General features: G+C 47.2%; 1 protein-coding gene across 2 annotated transcripts; it reads right to left on the minus strand.

Annotated features, from left to right (window-relative positions):
- COQ2 (coenzyme Q2, polyprenyltransferase) lies at positions 1–24263 on the minus strand. Of its 2 annotated transcripts, none has more exons than XM_075351684.1 (8): positions 24232–24263; positions 22326–22664; positions 20541–20707; positions 13755–13876; positions 5205–5290; positions 4799–4932; positions 4392–4580; positions 1–2502 (listed from the first exon to the last, which is right to left on the minus strand). In XM_075351684.1, the coding sequence occupies exons 2-8, from the start codon at positions 22654–22656 to the stop codon at positions 2344–2346; spliced, it is 1188 nt and encodes a 395-aa protein (XP_075207799.1). In that variant the 5' UTR covers positions 22657–22664; positions 24232–24263; the 3' UTR covers positions 1–2343. The 2 variants fall into 2 exon arrangements, with proteins under 2 accessions (XP_075207799.1, XP_075207794.1); XM_075351679.1 differs by lacking the exon at positions 24232–24263 and adding an exon at positions 24152–24229.
- Between the last annotated feature and the right edge of the window lie 294 nt (positions 24264–24557).

Raw genomic sequence — 24557 nt, forward strand, 5'->3', positions numbered from 1 at the left:
GCTGCTAATCGGAGCATCGCTGGGGACAGGTGACTATGCAGCAAGTAAGCAGTGTGTGCGCGCAGTGATGTCCAGGAGGTCATCTGAGTTCCCAATGAACACTCATGAACCTGTGAAGTCACCATCGTGACAACCGCTGTAGCGCGTAGGTGTCATCAGGAGCTCATCAGACTCCAATGACCTCCTGGACGTCACTGGACAAACATTGCTTGCTTGATACTCACCTGTCACTGACGATGCTGTCCCCGTGATGCTCCTGCTTCCAGCTCCTCAGTGCAGTGAATAATCAATGAATATAATGAGCGGGGGTCAGAAGCAGGAGACCGCAGAGCCGAAGAAAACCGCGCTGGATACAGGTGAATATAGAAATTTTTTTTATTCGAAAGACCAGTGTTTTCTCCGGTACGTAACACACGTATGACCATAACCATGCGTGTGGCTTGTACCTGATTAAACACGGACGTCTGAAACCGGCATGTATAGTACACACACACTTCAGATAAACAAATAAAAGATTAATTACTTTCCTATTCTACCCAATTACATTAAAATTAGAACTAATGAGCCCTCCATTTTACAGCAGGGACGTTTTAGGAAAATATTTTTCCTATTTTCTGCTGTCTAAATCGAGGATGTGTCTTACGGTAAGGAGAGACTTGTAGTTCAAAAGATACGGTATTTCACTATACAGTAAAATGTTTCAGAAGGTAATGCTACAGTCCATGGGGTTGGTTCGACCTAACAATGTGGCACTTGGACTGAAAATAGTTATGCCTCCATGTTTTACAAAAATATTATGATAGTAACACAACTATTCCTTTCTTTGCACTAGAAAAGACTGATGTCCTAGAAAAACCCTGAGGGGCTCATGCAGATGTCCGTTGGACTGCAATACACATGCACAGACTGGCCGCAGGTCTACCGACCGGAACATGACAGCTTCATATATTTCTATGAGGCTGTCACGCTTGGAACGGGAGACTCAAGGCCAGTCTGTGCATGGCCTTCCAAGATTGGATCGAGATCCTCGGATATCTGCATGAGCCTTTAGACCAAGAAATGATCTTTCCATGAATGGTATTGGAGGGACCGAAGGTTTTCTGTTTCCCCTTTTGAACACCATTTTATAGTTTACATTTGTCTATGTAATTACATTACTGATCATGTAATGGTTCTGCGCTCTAGCCCTGTATCATGCTAGTATTCATACTTCTGCATAGCTGAGAATCTCCCATGATTCATTGCGGTGTCTGCATAGAACTTCTGGTGATTAGCACATGAGATATAACTTTACATCAGACTGTTTCATATTGCACATTTAGAGCAAATTTCCCACCAGCACTGGTCCACAGACTGGTAATGCTTTGAAATAACCATTTAAACATTAGTCAGTGGTAAAGTGGAGCAAAAAAAAGATTTGCAGTACACACGTGTGGCTGCCACAGAGTACCAACGTGGATGCTGGATGGTCCTGGGCTCAATGGTTAGCAATACAGTCTTGTAGCACTGGGGTCCTAGGTTCAAATCCCACCATGGTCAACATCTGCAAGGAGTTTGTATGTTCTCCCCCTGTTTGCGTAGCTTTCCTCCAAGTTTTCCAGTTTCCTCCCACACTCCAAAAACATACTGATAGCGAACTTAGATTGTGAGCACCAATGGGGATAGTATTGCTGATCTATGTAAAGCGCTGCGGAATATGTTAGCACTATATAATAATAATTACTATTATTGACCTGTGAATTTTTTTCTTAACGCTAGTCAGTGGTTTTATCTCTACTCTAGCATCACCACTGAGGCCAGTGATTAGCTGCAGCGGTCTAATGCTATAGTTAGGACTCCACAGCTCTGTAAACAAGTACTGTCAGTGGTGTTCCTGTAAGCTTCACTTTGGCTTTTTGATTTAACATAGATAAGCTTCCTACCCTCCATGTTGATGGTGATGCCTTTGCAGGGGCCTATGTGTCTGGCTGAATTTATTAACTAAGTCAGCCCCCTTTTTTGACTTGGCTGATGCAGACAATGAAGGGGGCTGGGTTAGCTGATAAACTGTGCAAGCCAGAAAGCCAGCTAGCTTCTGGGCAGCTATTTATTTTTCCATTTTTACCATCCCCTAGTTAGTCCATTGGTACCTTGTAATTGCATTACTGGCTGGTGATTGTGACAGAAGAAAGCCTGGCCCTCTGACCACTAAGATTCCTTGGTCGCTATTGACCACGTCATCTAAGTGGTTATACTGCTGTCCCACCATGCCTGTTATGAATGGGATTTGGCTGTATAATACAGCAGGCAGCCACTATTTATGGAATTTACTTTGCTCTTGCGTCCACGCAAATTACATTTTCCTTATGAGCTTTGGGGTGACAAATCTTTGACTTCATTTGTTTCTTTTGATTTGCACAAATTACCCAGCACAATGCCTAGCAAAAGTAAAAACCCTACTGTCCGATTAGCTGTAAACTTCTTCCAGCAGTCAGCTGCACTGTTGATATCCAAAGTATAAATCTACAAAATAAAACAGATGTGAAAGTTACTTCCAGTGGAACGTATTGAAAATTAGATGATACTAGTGTCGGCCATAGGTATTTGGGTATTGTTTAATTAACCCTTTCACAACCGGCCAATTTTTGCGCTTTCCGGGGTTTTTTTCACCTTCCTTCCGAGAGCCGTAACTTTTTTATTTTTCAGTCAATCTGGTCATGTGAGGGCTCGTTTTTTGCAGAACAAGGTGTACTTTTAAATGAAACCATGAGTTTTACCATATATTATACTGGAAAATGGTAAAAAAATTCCAAATGCTGATAAATTGCAAAATAAAAAAAAAAGTGTGATTGCACTATTGTTGTTGAGATATTTTATTCACTGTGTTCACTATATGGTAAAACTGATGTGTGGGTGTGATGTCTGAGGTCAGTGCGAGTTCGTAGACACCAAACATGAATAGGTTTACTTTTATCTAAAAGGTTAAAAAAAAATCTGAATTATGGCCAAAAAAGGTGGTGTAGATTTTGCGTTCTCATTTTTTGATTCTATGGCTCAGTGACAGCTCATTTTTTGTGTCTCAAGCTGACGTTTTTATTGGTATCATTTCTGCGTAGATGTTACGTTTTGATCTACTATTTTGCATTAATTTTGGTGTTTGGAATTTTTTGCTGCTACGCCGTTTACCAATCAGATTAATTGAATTGATATTTTGATAGATCGGGCGTTTCTGAACGGGGCGGTACCAAATATGTATATATATATATATATATATATATATATATATATATATAAAATATATATATACATATATACATATATATATACTTTTTTTTAAATCCTTTAATTTTCACTGGGGTGAATGGGGGGTGATTTGAATCTTTAGGTTTTTTTTATTTTTTTTTAATTTGTCAAAACTTTTTTTTTTTTTTTAATTTTACTAGTTTCTCTAGAAGACTATAAGGATCAGCAGTCTGATCACTCTTCCATATCTGCTGATCACAGCTACACAGCTGTGAACATCAGATATACTAATCTTCTGTCTCACACAGCTCTCTGCCAGGTGAAACAGGAAGTGAGTCATGTGAGCTACAGGAGTCATCACATGACCCTGTGCTACCATGACAACCATCGGAGCCACGTGATCTTGTCACGTGGCTTCCGGTGACGGCCTGTGAGTATGTGATTATTGCGATCGCCGTTAAAATGGCGCTGTCACATCTTGACTGCGTCATTTAAGGGATTAACTGGTACAGGTGCATAACGATTCCACTCGTACCTGCAAGGCACACATATGTCAGCTGTATAAATCAGTTGACGTGCGTGGATCCCCGCCTGCAACCCGCAGCAGCAGGGGGTTAACACTATGACCGCAAGGACGTAGGATTACTGCCCGCGGTCGTTAAGGGGTTAAAATCTATACAAAATTTTCTATACATGGGACTGGACAAATCCTCATCTAAAAGAAAGGATTGATGCCACCGAGTGACATTTGCCACTTAAAAGCCGACTTTCAAAACTAAAACTTTACTTGCAAAAACAGTATATGGAAAATAAAAAAATTATGGTTCTTGCAAGAAGACAAAAACAAAAGCGCAAAAATAAAAACTACTCACAGTGGTAAGAGGTTAAGCAACTTTCTATAGTAATGGGTCTACAGTGTCCTTCACCTAACTATATGACATGCACAATCCGCCAGAGCTTGGCTCCAGGCTCTGTTCACTGGTGCTTTTGGCCCTTCCATTCAAGACAAAAGTGGGGAGGATAAGGAGGTAGGGAGAAAGCATTCAAGGTATTAGGGAAGGCAGCTCACTCAGGTTGTAGATAGGGTCCAATGGTGGCATAATCTTAACAACACACATTTAATTGCATCATCACTAACTGCTCTAAGTTATATTGATAAACATTGGTACCTGGTGGACAAGGTGGCCTCCAATGAGGGCAATGGCAGCATAATAGGGCAGAGTCTGGTCACAGCTGAGTCCTGTTAGTGTGAGTCCAGAAAGCATGGCTACACTGAAGCCACTGAGCCAAAGCTTTGTCTGTTCATTAAAGCGTAGTGCTGTCGACTTGACGCCGACCAACACATCATCTGCTTTATCCTAAAAATAAGGAAATAAATGTGTGGTGCATTATAAGTCAGAAAAATAAATGCCTTTAAATTGAACCTGACATCTGACACATGCGGTGTTTCAGAGGAAAATATACTCTTACTAGCCGTACGGGGGACTAGATGGGCAGGTGGTGCCCCAGAGGCTTTGTATGTATGAGCTGTCAGGTTCACTTTAAGTAACAATAGCATTTACTATGCCATACATACCTGATGAGCGTAGATGGTATCATATATTAGCGTCCACATCACTCCAGAGGCATATAAGGGGAGGCAAACTGACCAATCACAGGATCCTTTCACAGCAGCCCACCCTAATAGAGCGCCCCAGTTAAATGTCATTCCTGTGAATTAGATATTGTAAATAACAATTAATAAGTATAGTGATCAATGACATTCATTGTGTGAGGACATTAATAGATCATGAGTGCATGCCTGCTCATAGAACAGTTATATGATATACAGAAAGTACAGATGTGTGCTATTGAAGGCATATTGCTAGGAGTCGTCCCCCCCCGACACTACAGGCTGTGTCTGGTATTGCAGCTAAGGCCTATTCACCTAGTATATGAAATATTGATGTTGCAGGTCAGAATTAGACAGATTTAGAAATTACCTAATACAAGCTGGGGCCAGTAAGTTATCCGCTTCATTAGTGGGTAGGTGAGTACCAGCGACAGAGAGGCAGCTCCTAAAGCAATGCTAAAGAGAATGTTACACGGTAAATAAAGTGCACCCTCAGTAGTGCTCGACATCTACTAGACATATAACATGAGCAATCAGTGTGTTAGTTTAGTCTTACATTTCATCTTAGAGAAAAGAAACCACAGGTACCAAGCGATGCAAAGAAACCAGTGTAAGGGTATGTGCGCACGTGTGCGTATTACATGGTTACGCTGCGTTCTGCACCGCAGCGTAACTGCATGCGTCCTGCGTCCCCTGCACAATCTATGGAGATTGTGCAGGGGCCGTGCGCACGTGGCATGTGGCTGCTTGCCGAATCGCTGCGTTCTAAGAAGTGACATGTCACTTCTTTCGTGCGTTCTGCATGCTGTCTATAGGGAGAGGCAGCATGCAGAGCGCACGAATCTGCCGGCACCATGCGCTTCAGAACGCAGCTTTTCAGCTGCGCTCTGAAGCGCACATTTTCGGTGCGGTGCAGAGCGCACACGTGCGCACATAGCCTTAATCTATGTGCCCACGGGAGATTAAACCTGCGGATTTATCTGCGGAAAATTTGCGGATTTTCTGCATTTTCCAGATAAATGCGCAGGTTTCAGTATGTACAGAGACTCCCGATGTTATCCTATGGGACATGGGGAGTGCTGTGTCCATGCTGCGGATAGGTGCGGCTGCGGAATATGCTGTGGATGTCCCGCAGCCGCACGTAATTGCATGTCAATTATTTCTGCAGAATTACCTCCACTATGGAGATAGAGGGTGGGACTTCCGCAGGTAAGCCGCACGAATGCCCACAGGTTTACCGCAGCTATTTCGCTGTACTACCGCAAAAATTGCTGCGGATTCCGGCGAGCAGCTGCGGGAAACCTGCGGATATATCAAACAAACTCCAGTGGGCACATAGCCTCACACACGTAAAAACAAGTTTAATAGATCAATGTACAAATATTCAAACAGACTGTGGCATTAAAAATGGTGAATGCTCATGGCCCCCCTCTCCCCTCCCCCCTTTTGATTAGCCAGGCTGGCACGCTGTCATCATTATGGCATATGATGCACAGATGACGTTCTGCCAGTCCAGTTAATCAAAGGCTGCGCTGGGGATCGCGGAAATTAAGGTTCACGAGCCTCCTATCCAGCAGCCACAGACTACTGACATGGTCAATGAACTAGAGTCCTGCAAATTGACCCGACCATGACTAATTGTAAACTATATATAGGATAGGAGATAACTAGTGATGAGTGGGCACTACCATGCTCGGGTACTCGGTACTCGTAACTAGTGATGAGTGAGCACTACCATGCTCGGGTGCTCGGTACTTGTAACTAGTGATGAGTGGGCACTACCATGCTTGGGTGCTCGGTACTCGTAACTAGTGATGAGTGAGCACTACCATGCTCGGGTGCTCGGTACTTGTAACTAGTGATGAGTGGGCACTACCATGCTTGGGTGCTCGGTACTCGTAACTAGTGATGAGCGAGCACTACCATGCTCGGTACTCGTAACTAGTGATGAGTGGGCACTACCATGCTCGGGTGCTCGGTACTTGTAACGAGCAGTCGGATGCTCGGATGGGCACGACTCGATTACCAAGTATATTGGAAGTCAGTGGGGGACTCGAAACATTTTTACAGGAAATCTGAGCATCCAAATGCTTGTTACGAGTACCAAGCATGGGAGTGCTTGCTCATCACTAGTTACGAGTACTGTATCCAAAATAGCTGTTGCACTCAAGTAAAGGTACGGAAAAAAAACAAGTATGTAGATGGTACATCTTGGAATATGAATACGCATTACTGCCAAGAAAACATGAAAATTGTTTTTTGAAAAATATGAGTTACTTAGCAAATAAAGGTGGCCAAATTTACTTGTGCCCAGTTACCACGTAAAGGTGTAACTCTCATCTGGGTCCTACTCAAATTTATATGCCTCTCTTGTCCAAACTGACCGTTAATATGGGCTAGAATAGGAAAATTAAAAACACTTGAAATAACTGGGAGGAGTGCACAGAGAAAGAACATGACTCTATAATACAAACTAGAAAAATTGCCGGCACTTCCTAATCTCATGGTCTGAACTGGTGCATACTGAACATGACGGACAATATCTAAAATAGCAGTTGTACTCAAGTAAAGGGAAGGAGAAAAAACAAGCATGTAGATGGTGAACATTGGAATATGTTATAAAGGTGGCCACCTTTGTTTGCTAAGTAACTCATATTTATAAAAAAAAATGTTTTCTTGGCAGTAATGCATATTCATATTCCAATGTTCACCATCTACATGCTTGTTTTTTCTCCTTTCCTCTACTTTAGTGCAACTGCTATTTTGGATATTGTATGTCATGTTCAGTTTGCAACAGTTCAGACTATGAGATTAGGAAGTGCCAGCAATTTTTCTAGTTACGAGGACAGAGCACCTGAGCATGGTAGTGCTCACTCATCACTAGTTACGAGTACTGAGCACCTGAGCATGGTAGTGCTCACTCATCACTAGTTACGGGTACAGAGCACTTGAGCATGGTAGTGCTCACTCATCACTAGTTACGGGTACAGAGCACTTGAGCATGGTAGTGCTCACTCATCACTAGTTACGGGTACAGAGCACCTGAGCATGGTAGTGCTCACTCATCACTAGTTACGGGTACAGAGCACTTGAGCATGGTAGTGCTCACTCATCACTAGTTACGGGTACAGAGCACCTGAGCATGGTAGTGCTCACTCATCACTAGTTACGGGTACAGAGCACTTGAGCATGGTAGTGCTCACTCATCACTAGTTACGAGTACAGAGCACCTGAGCATGGTAGTGCTCACTCATCACTAGTTACGGGTACAGAGCACTTGAGCATGGTAGTGCTCACTCATCACTAGTTACGGGTACAGAGCACTTGAGCATGGTAGTGCTCACTCATCACTAGTTACGGGTACAGAGCACCTGAGCATGGTAGTGCTCACTCATCACTAGTTACGGGTACAGAGCACTTGAGCATGGTAGTGCTCACTCATCACTAGTTACGGGTACAGAGCACTTGAGCATGGTAGTGCTCACTCATCACTAGTTACGGGTACAGAGCACTTGAGCATGGTAGTGCTCACTCATCACTAGTTACGGTACAGAGCACTTGAGCATGGTAGTGCTCACTCATCACTAGTTACGGGTACAGAGCACTTGAGCATGGTAGTGCTCACTCATCACTAGTTACGGGTACAGAGCACCTGAGCATGGTAGTGCTCACTCATCACTAGTTACGGGTACAGAGCACTTGAGCATGGTAGTGCTCACTCATCACTAGTTACGAATACTGAGCACCTGAGCATGGTAGTGCTCACTCATCACTAGTTATGAGTACAGAGCACCTGAGCATGGCAGTGCTCACTCATCACTAGTTACGAGTACTGAGCACTTGAGCATGGTAGTGCTCACTCATCACTAGTTATGAGTACTGAGCACTTGAGCATGGTAGTGCTCACTCATCACTAGTTACGAGTACTGAGCACCTGAGCATGGTAGTGCTCACTCATCACTAGTTATGACTACTGAGCACCAGAGCATGGCAGTGCTCACTCATCACTAGTTACGAGTACTGAGCACCTGAGCATGGTAGTGCTCATTCATCACTAGTTACCAGTACTGAGCACCTGAGGATGGTAGTGCTTACTCATCACTAGTTACGAGTACCAGAGCACCCGAGCATGGTAGTGCTCACTCATCACTAGTTATGAGTACTGAGCACCTGAGCATGGTAGTGCTCATTCATCACTAGTTACGGGTACAGAGCACTTGAGCATGCTAGTGCTCACTCATCACTAGTTATGACTACTGAGCACCTGAGCATGGTAGTGCTCACTCATCACTAGTTACGGGTACAGAGCACTTGAGCATGGTAGTGCTCACTCATCACTAGTTACGGGTACAGAGCACTTGAGCATGGTAGTGCTCACTCATCACTAGTTACGGGTACAGAGCACCTGAGCATGGTAGTGCTCACTCATCACTAGTTACGGGTACAGAGCACTTGAGCATGGTAGTGCTCACTCATCACTAGTTACGGGTACAGAGCACTTGAGCATGGTAGTGCTCACTCATCACTAGTTACGGGTACAGAGCACTTGAGCATGGTAGTGCTCACTCATCACTAGTTACGGTACAGAGCACTTGAGCATGGTAGTGCTCACTCATCACTAGTTACGGGTACAGAGCACTTGAGCATGGTAGTGCTCACTCATCACTAGTTACGGGTACAGAGCACCTGAGCATGGTAGTGCTCACTCATCACTAGTTACGGGTACAGAGCACTTGAGTATGGTAGTGCTCACTCATCACTAGTTACGGGTACAGAGCACTTGAGCATGGTAGTGCTCACTCATCACTAGTTACGAATACTGAGCACCTGAGCATGGTAGTGCTCACTCATCACTAGTTATGAGTACTGAGCACTTGAGCATGGCAGTGCTCACTCATCACTAGTTACGAGTACTGAGCACTTGAGCATGGTAGTGCTCACTCATCACTAGTTATGAGTACTGAGCACTTGAGCATGGTAGTGCTCACTCATCACTAGTTACGAGTACTGAGCACCTGAGCATGGTAGTGCTCACTCATCACTAGTTATGACTACTGAGCACCAGAGCATGGCAGTGCTCACTCATCACTAGTTACGAGTACTGAGCACCTGAGCATGGTAGTGCTCATTCATCACTAGTTACCAGTACTGAGCACCTGAGGATGGTAGTGCTTACTCATCACTAGTTACGAGTACCAGAGCACCCGAGCATGGTAGTGCTCACTCATCACTAGTTATGAGTACTGAGCACCTGAGCATGGTAGTGCTCATTCATCACTAGTTACGGGTACAGAGCACTTGAGCATGCTAGTGCTCACTCATCACTAGTTATGACTACTGAGCACCTGAGCATGGTAGTGCTCACTCATCACTAGTTACGAGTACTGAGCACCTGAGCATGGTAGTGCTCACTCATCACTAGTTATGACTACTGAGCACCAGAGCATGGCAGTGCTCATTCATCACTAGTTACCAGTACTGAGCACCTGAGGATGGTAGTGCCCACTCATCACTAGTTACGGGTACAGAGCACTTGAGCATGGTAGTGCTCATGCATCACTAGTTATGAGTACCGAGAGTACCCGAGCATGACAGTGCTCACTCATCACTAGTTACGAGTACTGAGCACCTGAGCATGGTAGTGCTCACTCATCACTAGTTATGACTACTGAGCACCAGAGCATGGCAGTGCTCGCTCATCACTAGTTACGAGTACTAAGCACCTGAGCATGGTAGTGCTCACTCATCACTAGTTACGGGTACAGAGCACTTGAGCATGGTGGTGCTCACTCATCACTAGTTATGACTACTGAGCACCTGAGCATGGTAGTGCTCACTCATCACTAGTTACGAGTACTGAGCACCTGAGCATGGTAGTGCTCACTCATCACTAGTTATGACTACTGAGCACCAGAGCATGGTAGTGCTCACTCATCACTAGATACAAGTACTGAGCATCTGAGCATGGTAGTGCCCACTCATCACTAGTTTTCGAGTACTGAGCACTCGAGCATGGTAGTGCTCATTCATCACTAGTTATGACTACTGAGCACCTGAGCATGGTAGTGCTCACTCATCACTAGTTACCAGTACTGAGCACCTGAGGATGGTAGTGCTTACTCATCACTAGTTACGAGTACCAGAGCACCCGAGCATGGTAGTGCTCACTCATCACTAGTTATGAGTACTGAGCACATGAGCATGGTAGTGCTCACTCATCACTAGTTATGAGTACCGAGAGTACCCGAGCATGACAGTGCTCACTCATCACTAGTTACGAGTACTGAGCACCTGAGCATGGTAGTGCTCACTCATCACTAGTTATGACTACTGAGCACCAGAGCATGGCAGTGCTCACTCATCACTAGTTATGAGTACTGAGCACCTGAGCATTGTAGTGCTCACTCATCACTAGATACGAGTACTGAGCACCTGAGCATGGTAGTGCTCACTCATCACTAGTTACGAGTACTGAGCACCTGAGCATTGTAGTGGTCACTCATTACTAGTTATGACTACTGAGCACCAGAGCATGGCAGTGCTCGCTCATCACTAGTTACGAGTACTAAGCACCTGAGCATGGTAGTGCTCACTCATCACTAGTTATGAGTACTGAGCACATGAGCATGGTAGTGCTCACTCATCACTAGTTATGAGTACCGAGAGTACCCGAGCATGACAGTGCTCACTCATCACTACTAGTTACGAGTACTGAGCACCTGAGCATGGTAGTGCTCGCTCATCACTAGTTACGAGTACTGAGCACCTGAGCATGGTAGTGCTCACTCATCATAAGTTACGAGTACTGAGCACCTGAGCATGGTAGTGCTCACTCATCACTAGTTATGAGTACTGAGCACATGAGCATGGTAGTGCTCACTCATCACTAGTTATGAGTACCGAGAGTACCCGAGCATGACAGTGCTCACTCATCACTACTAGTTACGAGTACTGAGCACCTGAGCATGGTAGTGCTCACTCATCACTAGTTATGACTACTGAGCACCAGAGCATGGCAGTGCTCGCTCATCACTAGTTACGAGTACTGAGCACCTGAGCATGGTAGTGCTCACTCATCACTAGTTACGAGTACTGAGCACCTGAGCATGGTAGTGCTCACTCATCACTAGTTATGACTACTGAGCACCAAAGCATGGCAGTGCTCACTCATCACTAGTTATGAGTACTGAGCACCTGAGCATTGTAGTGCTCACTCATCACTAGATACAAGTACTGAGCACCTGAGCATGGTAGTGCTCACTCATCACTAGTTATGACTACTGAGCACCAAAGCATGGCAGTGCTCACTCATCACTAGTTATGAGTACTGAGCACCTGAGCATTGTAGTGCTCACTCATCACTAGATACAAGTACTGAGCACCTGAGCATGGTAGTGCTCACTCATCACTAGTTACGAGTACTGAGCACCTGAGCATTGTAGTGGTCACTCATCACTAGTTACGGGTACAGAGCACCTGAGCATGGTAGTGCTCACTCATCACTATTTATGAGTACCAAGCACCCGAGCATGGTAGTGCTCACTCATCACTAGTTACAAGTACCAAGCACCCGAGCATGGTAGTGCTCACTCATCACTAGTTACGAGTACAGAGTACCTGAGCATGGTAGTGCTCACTCATCACTAGTTACGAGTACCAAGCACCCGAGCATGGTAGTGCTCACTCATCACTAGTTACAAGTACTGAGCACCTGAGCATGGTAGTGCTCGTTCATGAGTAGTGATAACTTATTCATCAGTGGATGTGCTATTGCTGGGGCCCATAACAAACGACAGAACGTGCAACTTATATCCCTATTACAAAATGGAGTAGCAGGTCAAATGACTGACAAATGTGGCACGCCATTCATTATCGATGTCGATGGGGTTTGTAGTAAAAAAACAAGCGTATCACTCAGCAGCCATATAGGGAAGGACTACAAAATGGGTCAAGTATGTGCACTGCTACTCCATGTTCCCCATTCTGCCGATCGGTGTGTGTCCCTGCAATCGGACCCCCACCAATCAACAAGTTATCACCTATACAGCAGGTAGGTGATAACTTGTTTTCACCAGACGACCTTGTAGCATTGTTATAAGATAATTGTGTCACAACATGATTAGTGACTTCTTAGCATTATTTATTCATATGTGCTATAAGGGGTACTTCTCACATAGCGAGATCGCTGCTGAGTCACGTTTTTTGTGACGCAGCAGTGACCTCATTAGCGATCTCGCGGTGTGTGACACTGAGCAGCGACCTGGCCCCTGTTGTGAGATCGCAGCTCGTTACACATAGTGCTGGTTCATTTTTTGGACGTTGCTCTCCCGCTGTAAAGCACACATTGCTGTGTTTGACAGCGAGAGAGCAACGATCTCAATGTGCAGGGAGCAGGGAGCCGGCTTCTGGCAGCCTGCGGTAAGCTGTAACCAAGGTAAATATCGGGTAACCAAGCGAAGGGCTTTGCTTGGTTACCCGATATTTACTTTGGTTACTAGCGTACGCCGCTCTCACGCTGCCATGCTGTACTCTGGCTAGGAGTGCAGGGAGCCAGCGCTAAGCGGTGTGCGCTGGTAACCAAGGTAAATATCGGGTAACCAAGCGCTTGGTTACCCGATATTTACCTTAGTTACCAAGCGCAGCATCGCTTCCACGCGTCGCTGGTGGCTGGGGGCTAGTCACTGGTCGCTGGTGAGATCTGACTGATTGACAGCTCACCAGCAACCATGTAGTAACGCACCAGCGATCCTGACAGGTCAGATCACTGGTGGGATCGCTGGAGCGTCGCTAAAGTGTGACAGTACCCTAAGATTGAGTTAGTAAACATTACATACTCCACCTTGGATATATATATTCCTTAAAATTACTATGGGGAGTATATCATCCCCTCTATAAAAAATGTAGCGCGACCTATGATTACCTGTAATTATTAAGACATAGGAGCACACCCAATGCCAAACTAAGCTGTCCTCCCAGGAAAACCAGAGACTGAAACTGGGTGATGTGACCGGCAGCGATCGGGCGATTAGCTGTTCTTGCCACCTTTGAAAGGAAAAGAAGGGAATTTTGTTTACTTACCGTAAATTCCTTTTCTTCTAGCTCCAATTGGGAGACCCAGACAATTGGGTGTATAGCTATTGCCTCTGGAGGCCACACAAAGTATTACACTTAAAAGTGTAAGGCCCCTCCCCTTCTGCCTATACACCCCCCGTGCATCACTGGCTCACCAGTTTTAGTGCCAAAGCAAGAAGGAGGAAAGCCAATAACTGGTTTAAAGACCAATTCAATCCGAGGAAACATCGGAGAACTGAACCATACCACATGAACAACATGTGTACCCGAAAAAACAGAAAAACCCCGAGAAAACAGGGCGGGTGCTGGGTCTCCCAATTGGAGCTAGAAGAAAAGGAATTTACGGTAAGTAAACAAAATTCCCTTCTTCTTTGTCGCTCCATTGGGAGACCCAGACAATTGGGATGTCCAAAAGCAATCCCTGGGTGGGTAAAAGAATACCTCATGATAGGGCCGTCAAACGGCCCTCTCCTACAGGTGGCCAACCGCCGCCTGAATGACTTATCTACCTAGGCTGGCGTCTGCCGAAGCGTAGGTATGCATCTGATAATGCTTGGTAAAAGTAAGTAGACTCGACCAGGTGGGTGCCTGACACACCTGCTGAGCCGTAGCCTGGTGCCGTAATGCCCAGGATGCACCCACGGCTCTGGTAGAATGGGCCTTCGGCCTTGAGAGAACCAGAAGCCCAGTAGAACTGTAGGTTTCAAGAATTGGTTCCTCGAGCCCCCGAGCAAGGGTGGATCTGGAAGCTTGCGACTGTTTACGCCGACCAGCGACAAGGACAAAGAGTGCATCCGGGTGGCGCAGGAGCGCCATGCGGGAAGTAGAACCTGAGTGCTCTCACCAGAACCAACAGATGCAAATCTTTCTGAAATTGATGGACTGGACGAGGACACAAAGAAGGTGAGGTGATATCCTGATTGATATGAAAATGGGATACCACCTTAGGGAGAAATTCCGGAACCGGACGCAGAACTACCCTGTCCTGGTGAAGGACCAGGAAGGGAGTTTGTATGAGAGCGTTGCTAGCTCGGAAACTCTCCTAAGAGACGAGACCGTTACTAGAAGGCCACTTCCCGTGAAAAACGGGAAGGGAGACATCCTTCAAAGGCTCGAAAGGCGGCATCTGGAGAGCAATTAGAACCTTGTTCAGATCTCAGGGCTCTAACGGCCGCTTGTACGGAGTGCTGAGAAGACAAACTCCCCGTAGGAACGTGCGTACCTGAGGAAGTCGTCGTTTCTGAAAAAATACAGATAGCGCTGAGACTTGTCCCTAAAGGGAACTGAGCGACAACCCATTTTCCTACCTAGATTGCAGGAAGGAAGGAAACATAGACGATGCAACCGGCCAGGGAGAAACACCCTGCGCCGAGCACCGAGATAAGAACATCTTCCACGTCCTGTGGTCAATCTTGGCGGACGTTGGTATGCTAGCCTGTCTCATGGTGGCAACCACGTCCTGAGGTAATCCTGACGACACTAGGTTCCAGGACTCAATGCCACACCATCCGGTTGAGGGCCGTAGAATTCAAATGGAAGAATGGCCCTTGAGACAGCCAGTCTGATTGGTCTGGTAGTGCCCCCGGTTAGCCTACCGTGAGGCACCACAGAACCGAGTACCACAACATCCTCGGCCAATTTGTAGCGACGAGGATGGCGCGGCCGCAGTCGGTCTTGATCTAGCGCAGTACTCTGGGCAACAATGCCAGAGGTGGCACCTAAGGTAGCTGGAACTGCGACCAATGCTGAACTAAGGCGTTTGCCGCCAGAGCTCGATGATTGTGAAACCGTGCCATGAAGCTGGCACATTGTTGTTGTGCCGTGACGCCATTAGATCGACGTCCGGCCTCTGTCAGCGGCGCCAGATCTCCTGAAACCCGTCCGGGTGAGGAGACCATACTCTTTCGGCCACACCTCAGCGACTTAGGAAGTCAGCTTCCTAGTTTCCACACTTGGGATGTGAATTGTGGATATGGTGGATGCCGTGTCTTCCACCCACATCAGAACCTGCCGGACTTCCTGGAAGGCTTGCCGGTTGCGCGTTCTTCCTTGGTGGTTGATGTATGCCACCGCTGTGGAGCTGTCCGACTGAAGTCGGATATGCTTGCTTTCCAGCCGCTGTTGGAAGGATTGTAGGGCAAGATACACTGCTCTGTGTTCAAGAACATTGATCTGAAGAGTGGACTCTTGCTGAGTCCACGTACCCTGAGCGCTGTAGTGGAGAAAAACTGCTCCCCACCCTGATAGACTCGCGTCTGTCGTAACTATCGCCCAGGACGGGGATAGGAAGGACCTTCTTTTTGACCAAGAGGTGAGAAGAAGCCACCACCGTAGAGATTCCTTGGCCGCCTGAGAAAGAACGACGACTCTGTTGAGGGACGTCGACTCCTCGTCCCATTGGCGGAGAATGTCCCATTGTAGTGGACGCAGTAAAACTGCGCGAAAGGAACTGCCTCCATTGCTACCATCTTACGTAGGAAGTGCATGAGGCGTCTCAATGTGTGCGACTGGTTCTTAAAGAAGAGCTTGCAGCCCGTAGTGAATGCTGTTTGTCTAGCGGCAGCTTCACTATCGCTGAGAGAGTAAGAAACTCTATGCCTAGATATGTTATCGATAGGGTCGGGGTCGGATCTGACTTTAAAAAGTTGATGATCCACCCAAAACTCTAGAGAGTCTCCAGCGCAACGTTCGGGCAGTGTTGGCATGTTTCCTAAGAGAGTGCCTTGACAAGTAGATCGTCTAAATACGGGACCACAGAGTGACCCTGAGAGTGCAGGACTGTGACTACTGCTGCCCTGACCTTGGCAAAGACCAGTTGGACTGTCGCTAGCCGGAAGGTAGAGCTACGAACAGAGGGTGTTCGTCTCCTATAACGAAGCGTAGAAACGCTAGTGCTCTGGATCAATCGGCACGTGTGGATAAGCATCCTTGATGCCTAATGATGCTAGGAAATATCCTTGGGACCTTGAGGCGATGACATGGCGGAGGGATTCCATCCGGAACCGCCTGGTGTCCACGAGCTTGCTGAGCATTTTTAGATCCAGAACGGGACGGAACGGCCCGTTGTTATAGGTACCGCAAAGAATTTGGGGTAAAAACCGTGACCTTGTTCCTGAAGAGGAACGGGGGTCATCACTCTTTCTGCCTATAGAGTGCACCCTGTTTGCAGAAGAGCAGCGGCCCGGCCGGGAGGTGGAGAAATTCTGAAGAATCGAGTTGGAGGACGAGAAGTGAGCTCTATCCTGTACCCGTGAGACAGAATGTCTCACACTCAATGGTCATTGACCTATGGCAGCTAAATATCGCCAAGGCGGGAGAGCCTGCTACCGACCGAGGCCGCAAGTCATGAGGAAGCCGCCTTGGAAGCGGGTTTTCAGACTGTCGCTTTTTTGGGCGAGACTGAGCCCGCTAAGAATCTTAGCTCCTCTGATCCTTTTGAGTCCACATTGGACGAGGAAAAATGGGACCTGCCCGAGCCTCGAAAAGGCCGAAAACCCCGACTGCCTCTTGCTCTGTTGGGGTTTGTTGTGTCCGGGCTGAGGAAAGGATGAATCCTTACCCCTGGACTGTTTGATGGTTACATCCAACGCTCACCAAACAGTCGGTCAGCAGAAAAAGGCAACTGGTTAGGCAACCTTTTTTGGAAGCAGAATCTGCCTTCCATTCACTTAACGAGCAGACCAGGCTCTGCTTAAAAACACGGAGTAGCGGAGGCTACCGCCGCACGGTTCGCAGAGTCCAGGACAACCTGAATCGCGTAAGAAACAAATGCAGACATTTGAGAGGTTAAGGATGCCACCTGCGGCACAGATGTACGTGTAACCGTGTCAATCTGTGTAAGACAAGCTGAAATAGCTTGGAGTGCCCCAAGGGAGAGAATGCCGGAGCCAACGGTGCGCCGACAGCCTCATAGATGGCTTTCGACCAGAGATCCATCTGTCTGTCAGTGGCATCTTTGAGTTTGCAGTTCCATCTCCCACTGCAACTATGGATCTAGCTACAAGCCTGGAGATTGGAGGGTGCCGCTCGGGACATTGGGTCCAGTCCTTGACCAAGTCAGGGGACAGGGATAACGTGTATCCTAAGCCGTTTGGAGAAGCGCATATCTGGATAAGCGTGGTGTTCCTGGACTGCCTCTCTGAAGGCAGAGTGGTCCAGAAAAATACGTGAAGCTGACTCCTCCACTGGAGGAGCTGTGAGAAATAACCCACATTCTATAGATGGACGCTATAAGATTATTTACTATGGCGTCACAATCAGGTGTATCCAGATTGAGAGCGGTCTCAGGATCAGAATCCTGAGCCGCTACTTCCGCCTCATTACACAGCGAGTCCTTCTGCTAGGACCCTGATGAAACCGAGGCCGCTCATAGCGAGCCCACTTAGGCTGTCTGGGACTGACGTCCGTGCAGAGCCGTGACTCTGGGATGCGTGTGACATTCCCGGAGCTGTTAGTTATTCACACTGAGGGGGGCCATGGATCAATGACTCAACAGTGCCCATATTGTGAGAGACATGTCCGGACTGCTAGGCTTCTAGTATCATAGCCATAGTCTCAGAAAAACTGTCAGTAAATACTGCAGACACCGTCCTCATCCCCTGGCCATTAGTGCATACAATGGGAGTCTATGTACCTGCCGGCCGTATAGCCGTACATGCTGTACCAGCTGTATAGAAAAACATGTGGTTCTGCACCTTTGTTTTACACAGAGAATATGCTGATAACTCCTCCGCATAATCCAGGAGGGTATATACAACGTGCGACCAAACAGTGCAATGTATATAGTACAAGCATATCTATAAGTGCACTTCTGCACTAGTGGGGTTAGCACCACAGGTGCTGCTTAACGCCTGTTGCAGCGATTGTGTGACTATCAGAATGCCAGGGTCTTCCACACTTGTCTCTGTATCGTACAGAAACTGACACTAATGGCTGCCGGTGTCCTTGTAGAGAAGGAAGCCGTGGGCGTGCCTGAGAAAGTGCGGGAATCCGGATTCACAGTGCACACAGTGAGAGGGGTGGAGTATGCAAAACATACTCCAGCTCTCAGCTCTGCTCTATGCAGCGTCACGCCCCTACCCTGACTGTCAGGGCTGTGGGCGGTAACGAAGGGAGACTAGGCCCAGAAGCCGGGGACTCGAGTTAACAGCGCGGCCGCCGTAAAAGCGCGGGCCGCGCTGAAGTCCCCGGCGCACCACAAGTGCCAGCCGCGCCGCAGTTCCAGCGGCCGGCGCGACCGATTCATAGAAGTGGCCAGCGTCCCGCCCCTCTCCTGACTGGCAGGTCTGGGGGCGGGAACGAACGGAAGCAGGCCGCAAAAGCCGGGGACTCTAGTTATCAGCGCGGCCGCCGTAAAAGCGCGGGCCGCGCTGAAGTCCCCGGCGCACCACAAGTGCCAGCCGCGCCGCTGCCAGCGGCCGGCGCGACCGATTCCTGGAAGTGGCCAGCGTCCCGCCCCTCTCCTGACTGGCAGGTCTGGGGGCGGGAACGAACGGAAGCAGGCCGCAAAAGCCGGGGACTCTAGTTATCAGCGCGGCCGCCGTAAAAGCGCAGGCCGCGCTGAAGTCCCCGGCGCACTACAAGTGCCAGCCGCGCCGCAGTCCCAGCGGCCGGCGCGACCAATTCCCATAAGTGAGCCTGCTTCAGCAAAGCTGAATGAGGCCATGGCACAGGCGCCGCAGCGCTGATGTCCCCCGGCGCACTACAACACCCAGCATGCTGCGGTGTGAGCGCCAAATGCACGGGGACACAGAGTACCTTGAGGAAGCAGGGCCATGTCCCTGATGTACTCCGCTCCATCCAGCATCTTCTCCAGGGGCTGTAGATGGAGCACGGTCTCAGTGCCTGGAGACCGGTAAATCCCACTTCACCCAGAGCCCTGTAAAAAGGGATGGGGAAGGAATCAGCATGTGGGCTCCTGCCGCCGTACCCGCAATGGGTACCTCAACCTTACAAACACCTCCGACATACAGTGGGGTGAGAAGGGAGCATGCTGGGGACACTATATGTGTCCTCTTTTCTTCCATCCGACATAGTCAGCAGCTGCTGCTGACTAAAAAGTGGAGCTATGCGTGGATGTGTTGCCTCCTTCGCACAAAGCACAAAACTGGTGAGCCAGTGATGCACGGGGGGTGTATAGGCAGAAGGGGAGGGGCCTTACACTTTTAAGTGTAATACTTTGTGTGGCCTCCAGAGGCAATAGCTATACACCCAATTGTCTGGGTCTCCCAATGGAGCGACAAAGAAATAGTAATATATAAGAAGTCAAAAGACGTATCCTGCCAGGATAGACCAAAGATCTGATGTGAATGGGGGCCTGAGGCTCTATCCATATTGCAATAAACATGCACACTCAATGCAGAGTGCACATTTATGGTAGTGCCAGCAGAAGTAGCTGTATTGTGTATGGCTACGGCTATGTCACATTTACCAAATACAATTGGAGTACTGTTATCCCTATGTGTCACCATGGCCAACATGACAATGGCGTTTCTGCTATACCAGACTAGGCAGTGGATTGATATTGTTGTTCTGCCAAAAAGTGCTTACCTTAGATGAGTTTAGGGTCCAGAAAATTGCTAATCATTGAAGTTTTATGAAATACCCCCCCCCGTAGTACGTTTTTCTATTATACCTTTTTATCAAAGTCTTTATCCCACATATCGTTAATGGTACATCCAGCACCACGCATTAGTACTGCACCAGTGCCAAAGAGGGCGAGCATATAGAGATCTGGGAGGCAACCGGGCTGGGCTGCGAGAGCAATACTCCATGTGCACGGCAGGTACAACAACCAGGTCCCTACAAAGCAAATAAGTAATAATTAAAGCACATTACAAAGAGTGCATACCCAACTATACGACAGTGCAATGTTATACGGCTATAGGAAAAACAAATCCTGTTTCTCCAATATTTGGAAATAGAAAAGGGATCCAGCAGCCACTGACAGTGAATCTGTAGGCGTAATCAGAAAACTGTATCAAAGTATTTGTATTGAGTAGAGTTGAGCGGACTTCTAATAATCCGGGTCCGGCGGATCCGTCGCCGGTTGGAAAAGAAGTCCGGATCCGACCCGGAATCCGGACCCATGTATGGGGAGCGGATCTGGGACGAGCGAGCGAGAGCGAGAGGGAGAGAGAGGGAGAGAGAGAGAGAAAAAATAAATCCCGGATCCGGATCGGACGCTGAAACCGCCCGTATACAGATTTTTACAGTTCGGATCCGCTCAACACTAGTTTTGAGTCTTTCTCATAGTTGGCCTCTTTGATATCTTTGATATTGTGAGCCCCCATAGTACCTGAGAGGTATGCTGCCCAGAGCGTTAGCCACAAGTGGCATCTATAGTGCTGATTACAGGGTCCCACACTTTGCGTACAACTCAATTCTTGTACAGCCAAAAAATAATTTATTGTTGCACAATTTTAGAGCTGTGATTTGGCTATAAAAAATAAAAAGGGCAAACCATAGACAAGTCACGTGGATGATGCTGATGACTTACATTGGGGTCTATAGGGGCAAATTCACTTTCCATTAATCACCAAATATCCAATTTTTCGTGAGATGCACCAAAGCCCTATTGATATCATTAGATGCAATGTTGCTATATGACACAGTGATGAGCACGTTTTACGACGGTGTCACTATGTAGCCTTACCAGAACATGGGGAGCTTATGGACAAATCACCCCCACAAAATGTACTGAAATTGTTAGCAATGGAGACCCCAGTAATCATTAATGAGTCCATACCAGTCATCATATTTGGGGGCTCGTGACTCTTCCCAGACAGATGATGTGAAGGGAGAGAAGGATTGGACTTGCTGAATCTGACTGTCCGCTCATTTTGTTCCTGAAGGAGATCAGCCGCTGTAAGCAGTGTACTCCTTCATACACATGTACACCAGGGAAAGAGTGCATGTTTATGGAGTGATGGTTAAAGGGAATCTGTCATCAGGTTTTTAGTACCCCATCTGAAAGCAGCAATATATAGGGGCATAGACCCGGATTCCAGTGCTGTATCACTTACTGGGCTGCTTGCTGTAGTTTTCATAAAATCACTTTTATCAGTTCCCTGCATGCTGAGCTCTGAATATCTCCACCACACCACTGATTGGCAGCTTTTTGCCTATATACAATGTACACAGAAAGTTGCCAATCAGTGGTGTGGGTGTAGTTAGACTACCTGACAGCTGGCCAAGTAGTCCTCTAATGATAATCTCCTGCTGATAAAACAATAATTTACTAAAAATAACTGCACTAAGCAGCCCAGTAAGGCACATACTGCTGGAATCAAGGTCTCTGTACCTACATCATGCTGTTCTCAGATAAGGTATCCCAAACCTGGTAAGAGATTCCCTTTAAGTTCTAACGTAAACTCCTGGGTAATGTGTGGTACTGGTGTGCTGTAAGAGGTCTTCTTACCGATAGGTTTATCCAGCCTCATAAGTCTTAGGTAAGGCTGGACATTATGTGGCATAGTTTCAACCACTCCAGCAGCAGAAAACTTCGGCATTCTCCAAATATTGGGTGAGGTTCTCAGACGTGCACCCTGATGAACCATGGGGCACAAACATTGTGGAAAAAGGTTGGGTGCGTTGTTTGTGTGGTGCCATTTGGATTTCAGAAACGTCTTCTCGTGGTCATCTTTCCAATAGTGAGATGCTATAGCAGTAGACATGTTACGGGTACATGTTCTGGACACTGCTCTGTGGATCGGCACACATATCTGGGTCATCTTGAATGTCAAGGCCATCGGTTTTCCTAGGAGGTCAAAGGATGACGTTATTACTATGTTTATGTTTTCTCTTCTTTCTATACAGTGCATCACAATATATGTGGCTGATCCACTCACAACACAATCTCACATCCAACCACTGACCTCCCCATCCCATCCCACTCTCAGATCACAGGAACATGGCTGAATATTAACAGGTATCATATGGCCATTAGAGCCCAGCTTCAGGTTTAAACTGCACATAGCTTTCAATTTTTCCTCTGCACTTAAACCTTTATTTTTCAAGGTACCATTTTGGGGTCCATACAACTTTCTGATTTCTTTTTATTCTCTTTTTGAAAAGCAAAGTGAACAAAAATCAGCTATTTTGTCAGCATTCAACATACAGTATAGGACAGTTCTGCACATAGAGATACTAAATATGTTTTCTTTTATCTTTAAGATTTCATTTACATTCTGGGAAAAAGGCCACGTTACAAACTTTTCTATTCTTTATAAAATATAATTTATTTTTATGTTTCATTTTTTATTGAACAATCTTGGAGAGTTGTACAATCTCTATTGAGAGCATGGCATGCACGAGACAGCTCTATCAGCTCTGCTACATGGCTAAATCTGATTGTTTCAGAACGGCTGCAGACAGGAATCTAAGTGATATATCATTGGATTCAGTGTCTCTTTGCCTGAATGAGATGAGGAAGCAAGAATCTGCTTCAAACTGACTCATTTATATAATGGGTGGCAGCTGTATAAAACAGCCAGCATCCACCCTGTATGGAGTGGTAAATACTGCAAGTTGAAACCTAGCCAGTGGTCTCCAACACTTGCCGGGGTTCACCTGGCGCTGATATCAGCCATGTCAGTTGGTCTAATGAACTGAACTTAGATCACCATAGAACCAATGGTGCGTTCTCCCTCACGTGTGGTCCCGGTGGGCCCATTTAGGGACGCCTCCTGCAAAACGGCATTTTGGCCATTGACTATGATTGTGTAGGACTCAGAGTCACCCTGTGCTGTGTCGTGCATTATTGTCAGGGGTATATGCCTACTGGGGTCCGACACCCAGACGTATTAGATTGCATCTGAATCCCATTTTGCAGGAGGCTTGGCTATAAAACCCCAATGGGACCACTGAATGGAGGTCAGAAGCAGTGTGAGGGGGCCATAAGGGTGAATGCACACAGGTCAGTAGTGCTGCAGTGGAAGCCATTATTTACCAGCAGCTTCTGTCTTCTGCTAAATAATGTCATTGAACGTGACAATGGTGTAGTATGGAGGTATCATAGGGTGGCAGTGAGCACCTACCGCTCTGCAGTACAGGGGGGCCTGCCAGTCAGTGCAGGGGTGCATGATAGGCCATGGGACATCACAGCTGTGCCCTCAGCTCATTTGTTAGCTTTATACAACGTGATAGCTCCTGCTGCCCTTATAAAACTACAAAACTCAAGGTATGCTGGGATTTGTAGTCCCCCACGCCAAGTAGCATATATAGAAGCAGCTTATGTGAACTCACAAGAGCACGTCAGCGATACACATCACAGAAGAAAGCGGACAATGCACCGGACTGTATAACGCGAGCGTTTCTGAAATTACCGGGAGTGTAAGAGAACGACTCCTGTCCCGTGCTGATGACGTCACGGGCTGCAGCGCGCGAAGCATGCCGGGATATGTAGTTTGTATAGCTTGGGAACACTATTGTAGTCGCGCTGTCAGACCTCTGGCTCGTGCTTCTACAGTAGCTGCCGGTCTGGAGCGCGGACAACCCGGAGGCCTTGTATAGTCACCAGACTATGGCGTCTCTAAGGTCTGGGGATTGTGAGGTGCTGCTGTGTGCGGGAGCATCTGCGACATGTCCGGCCATAAGGGCTCATTGACACACTCGGCACTCAGTCCTCTTCAGATCTGCTGAGCCCATCTCC

The sequence above is a fragment of the Anomaloglossus baeobatrachus genome, chromosome 1 (genome assembly GCF_048569485.1).
Source record: "Anomaloglossus baeobatrachus isolate aAnoBae1 chromosome 1, aAnoBae1.hap1, whole genome shotgun sequence".
NCBI lineage: Eukaryota > Metazoa > Chordata > Amphibia > Anura > Aromobatidae > Anomaloglossus > Anomaloglossus baeobatrachus.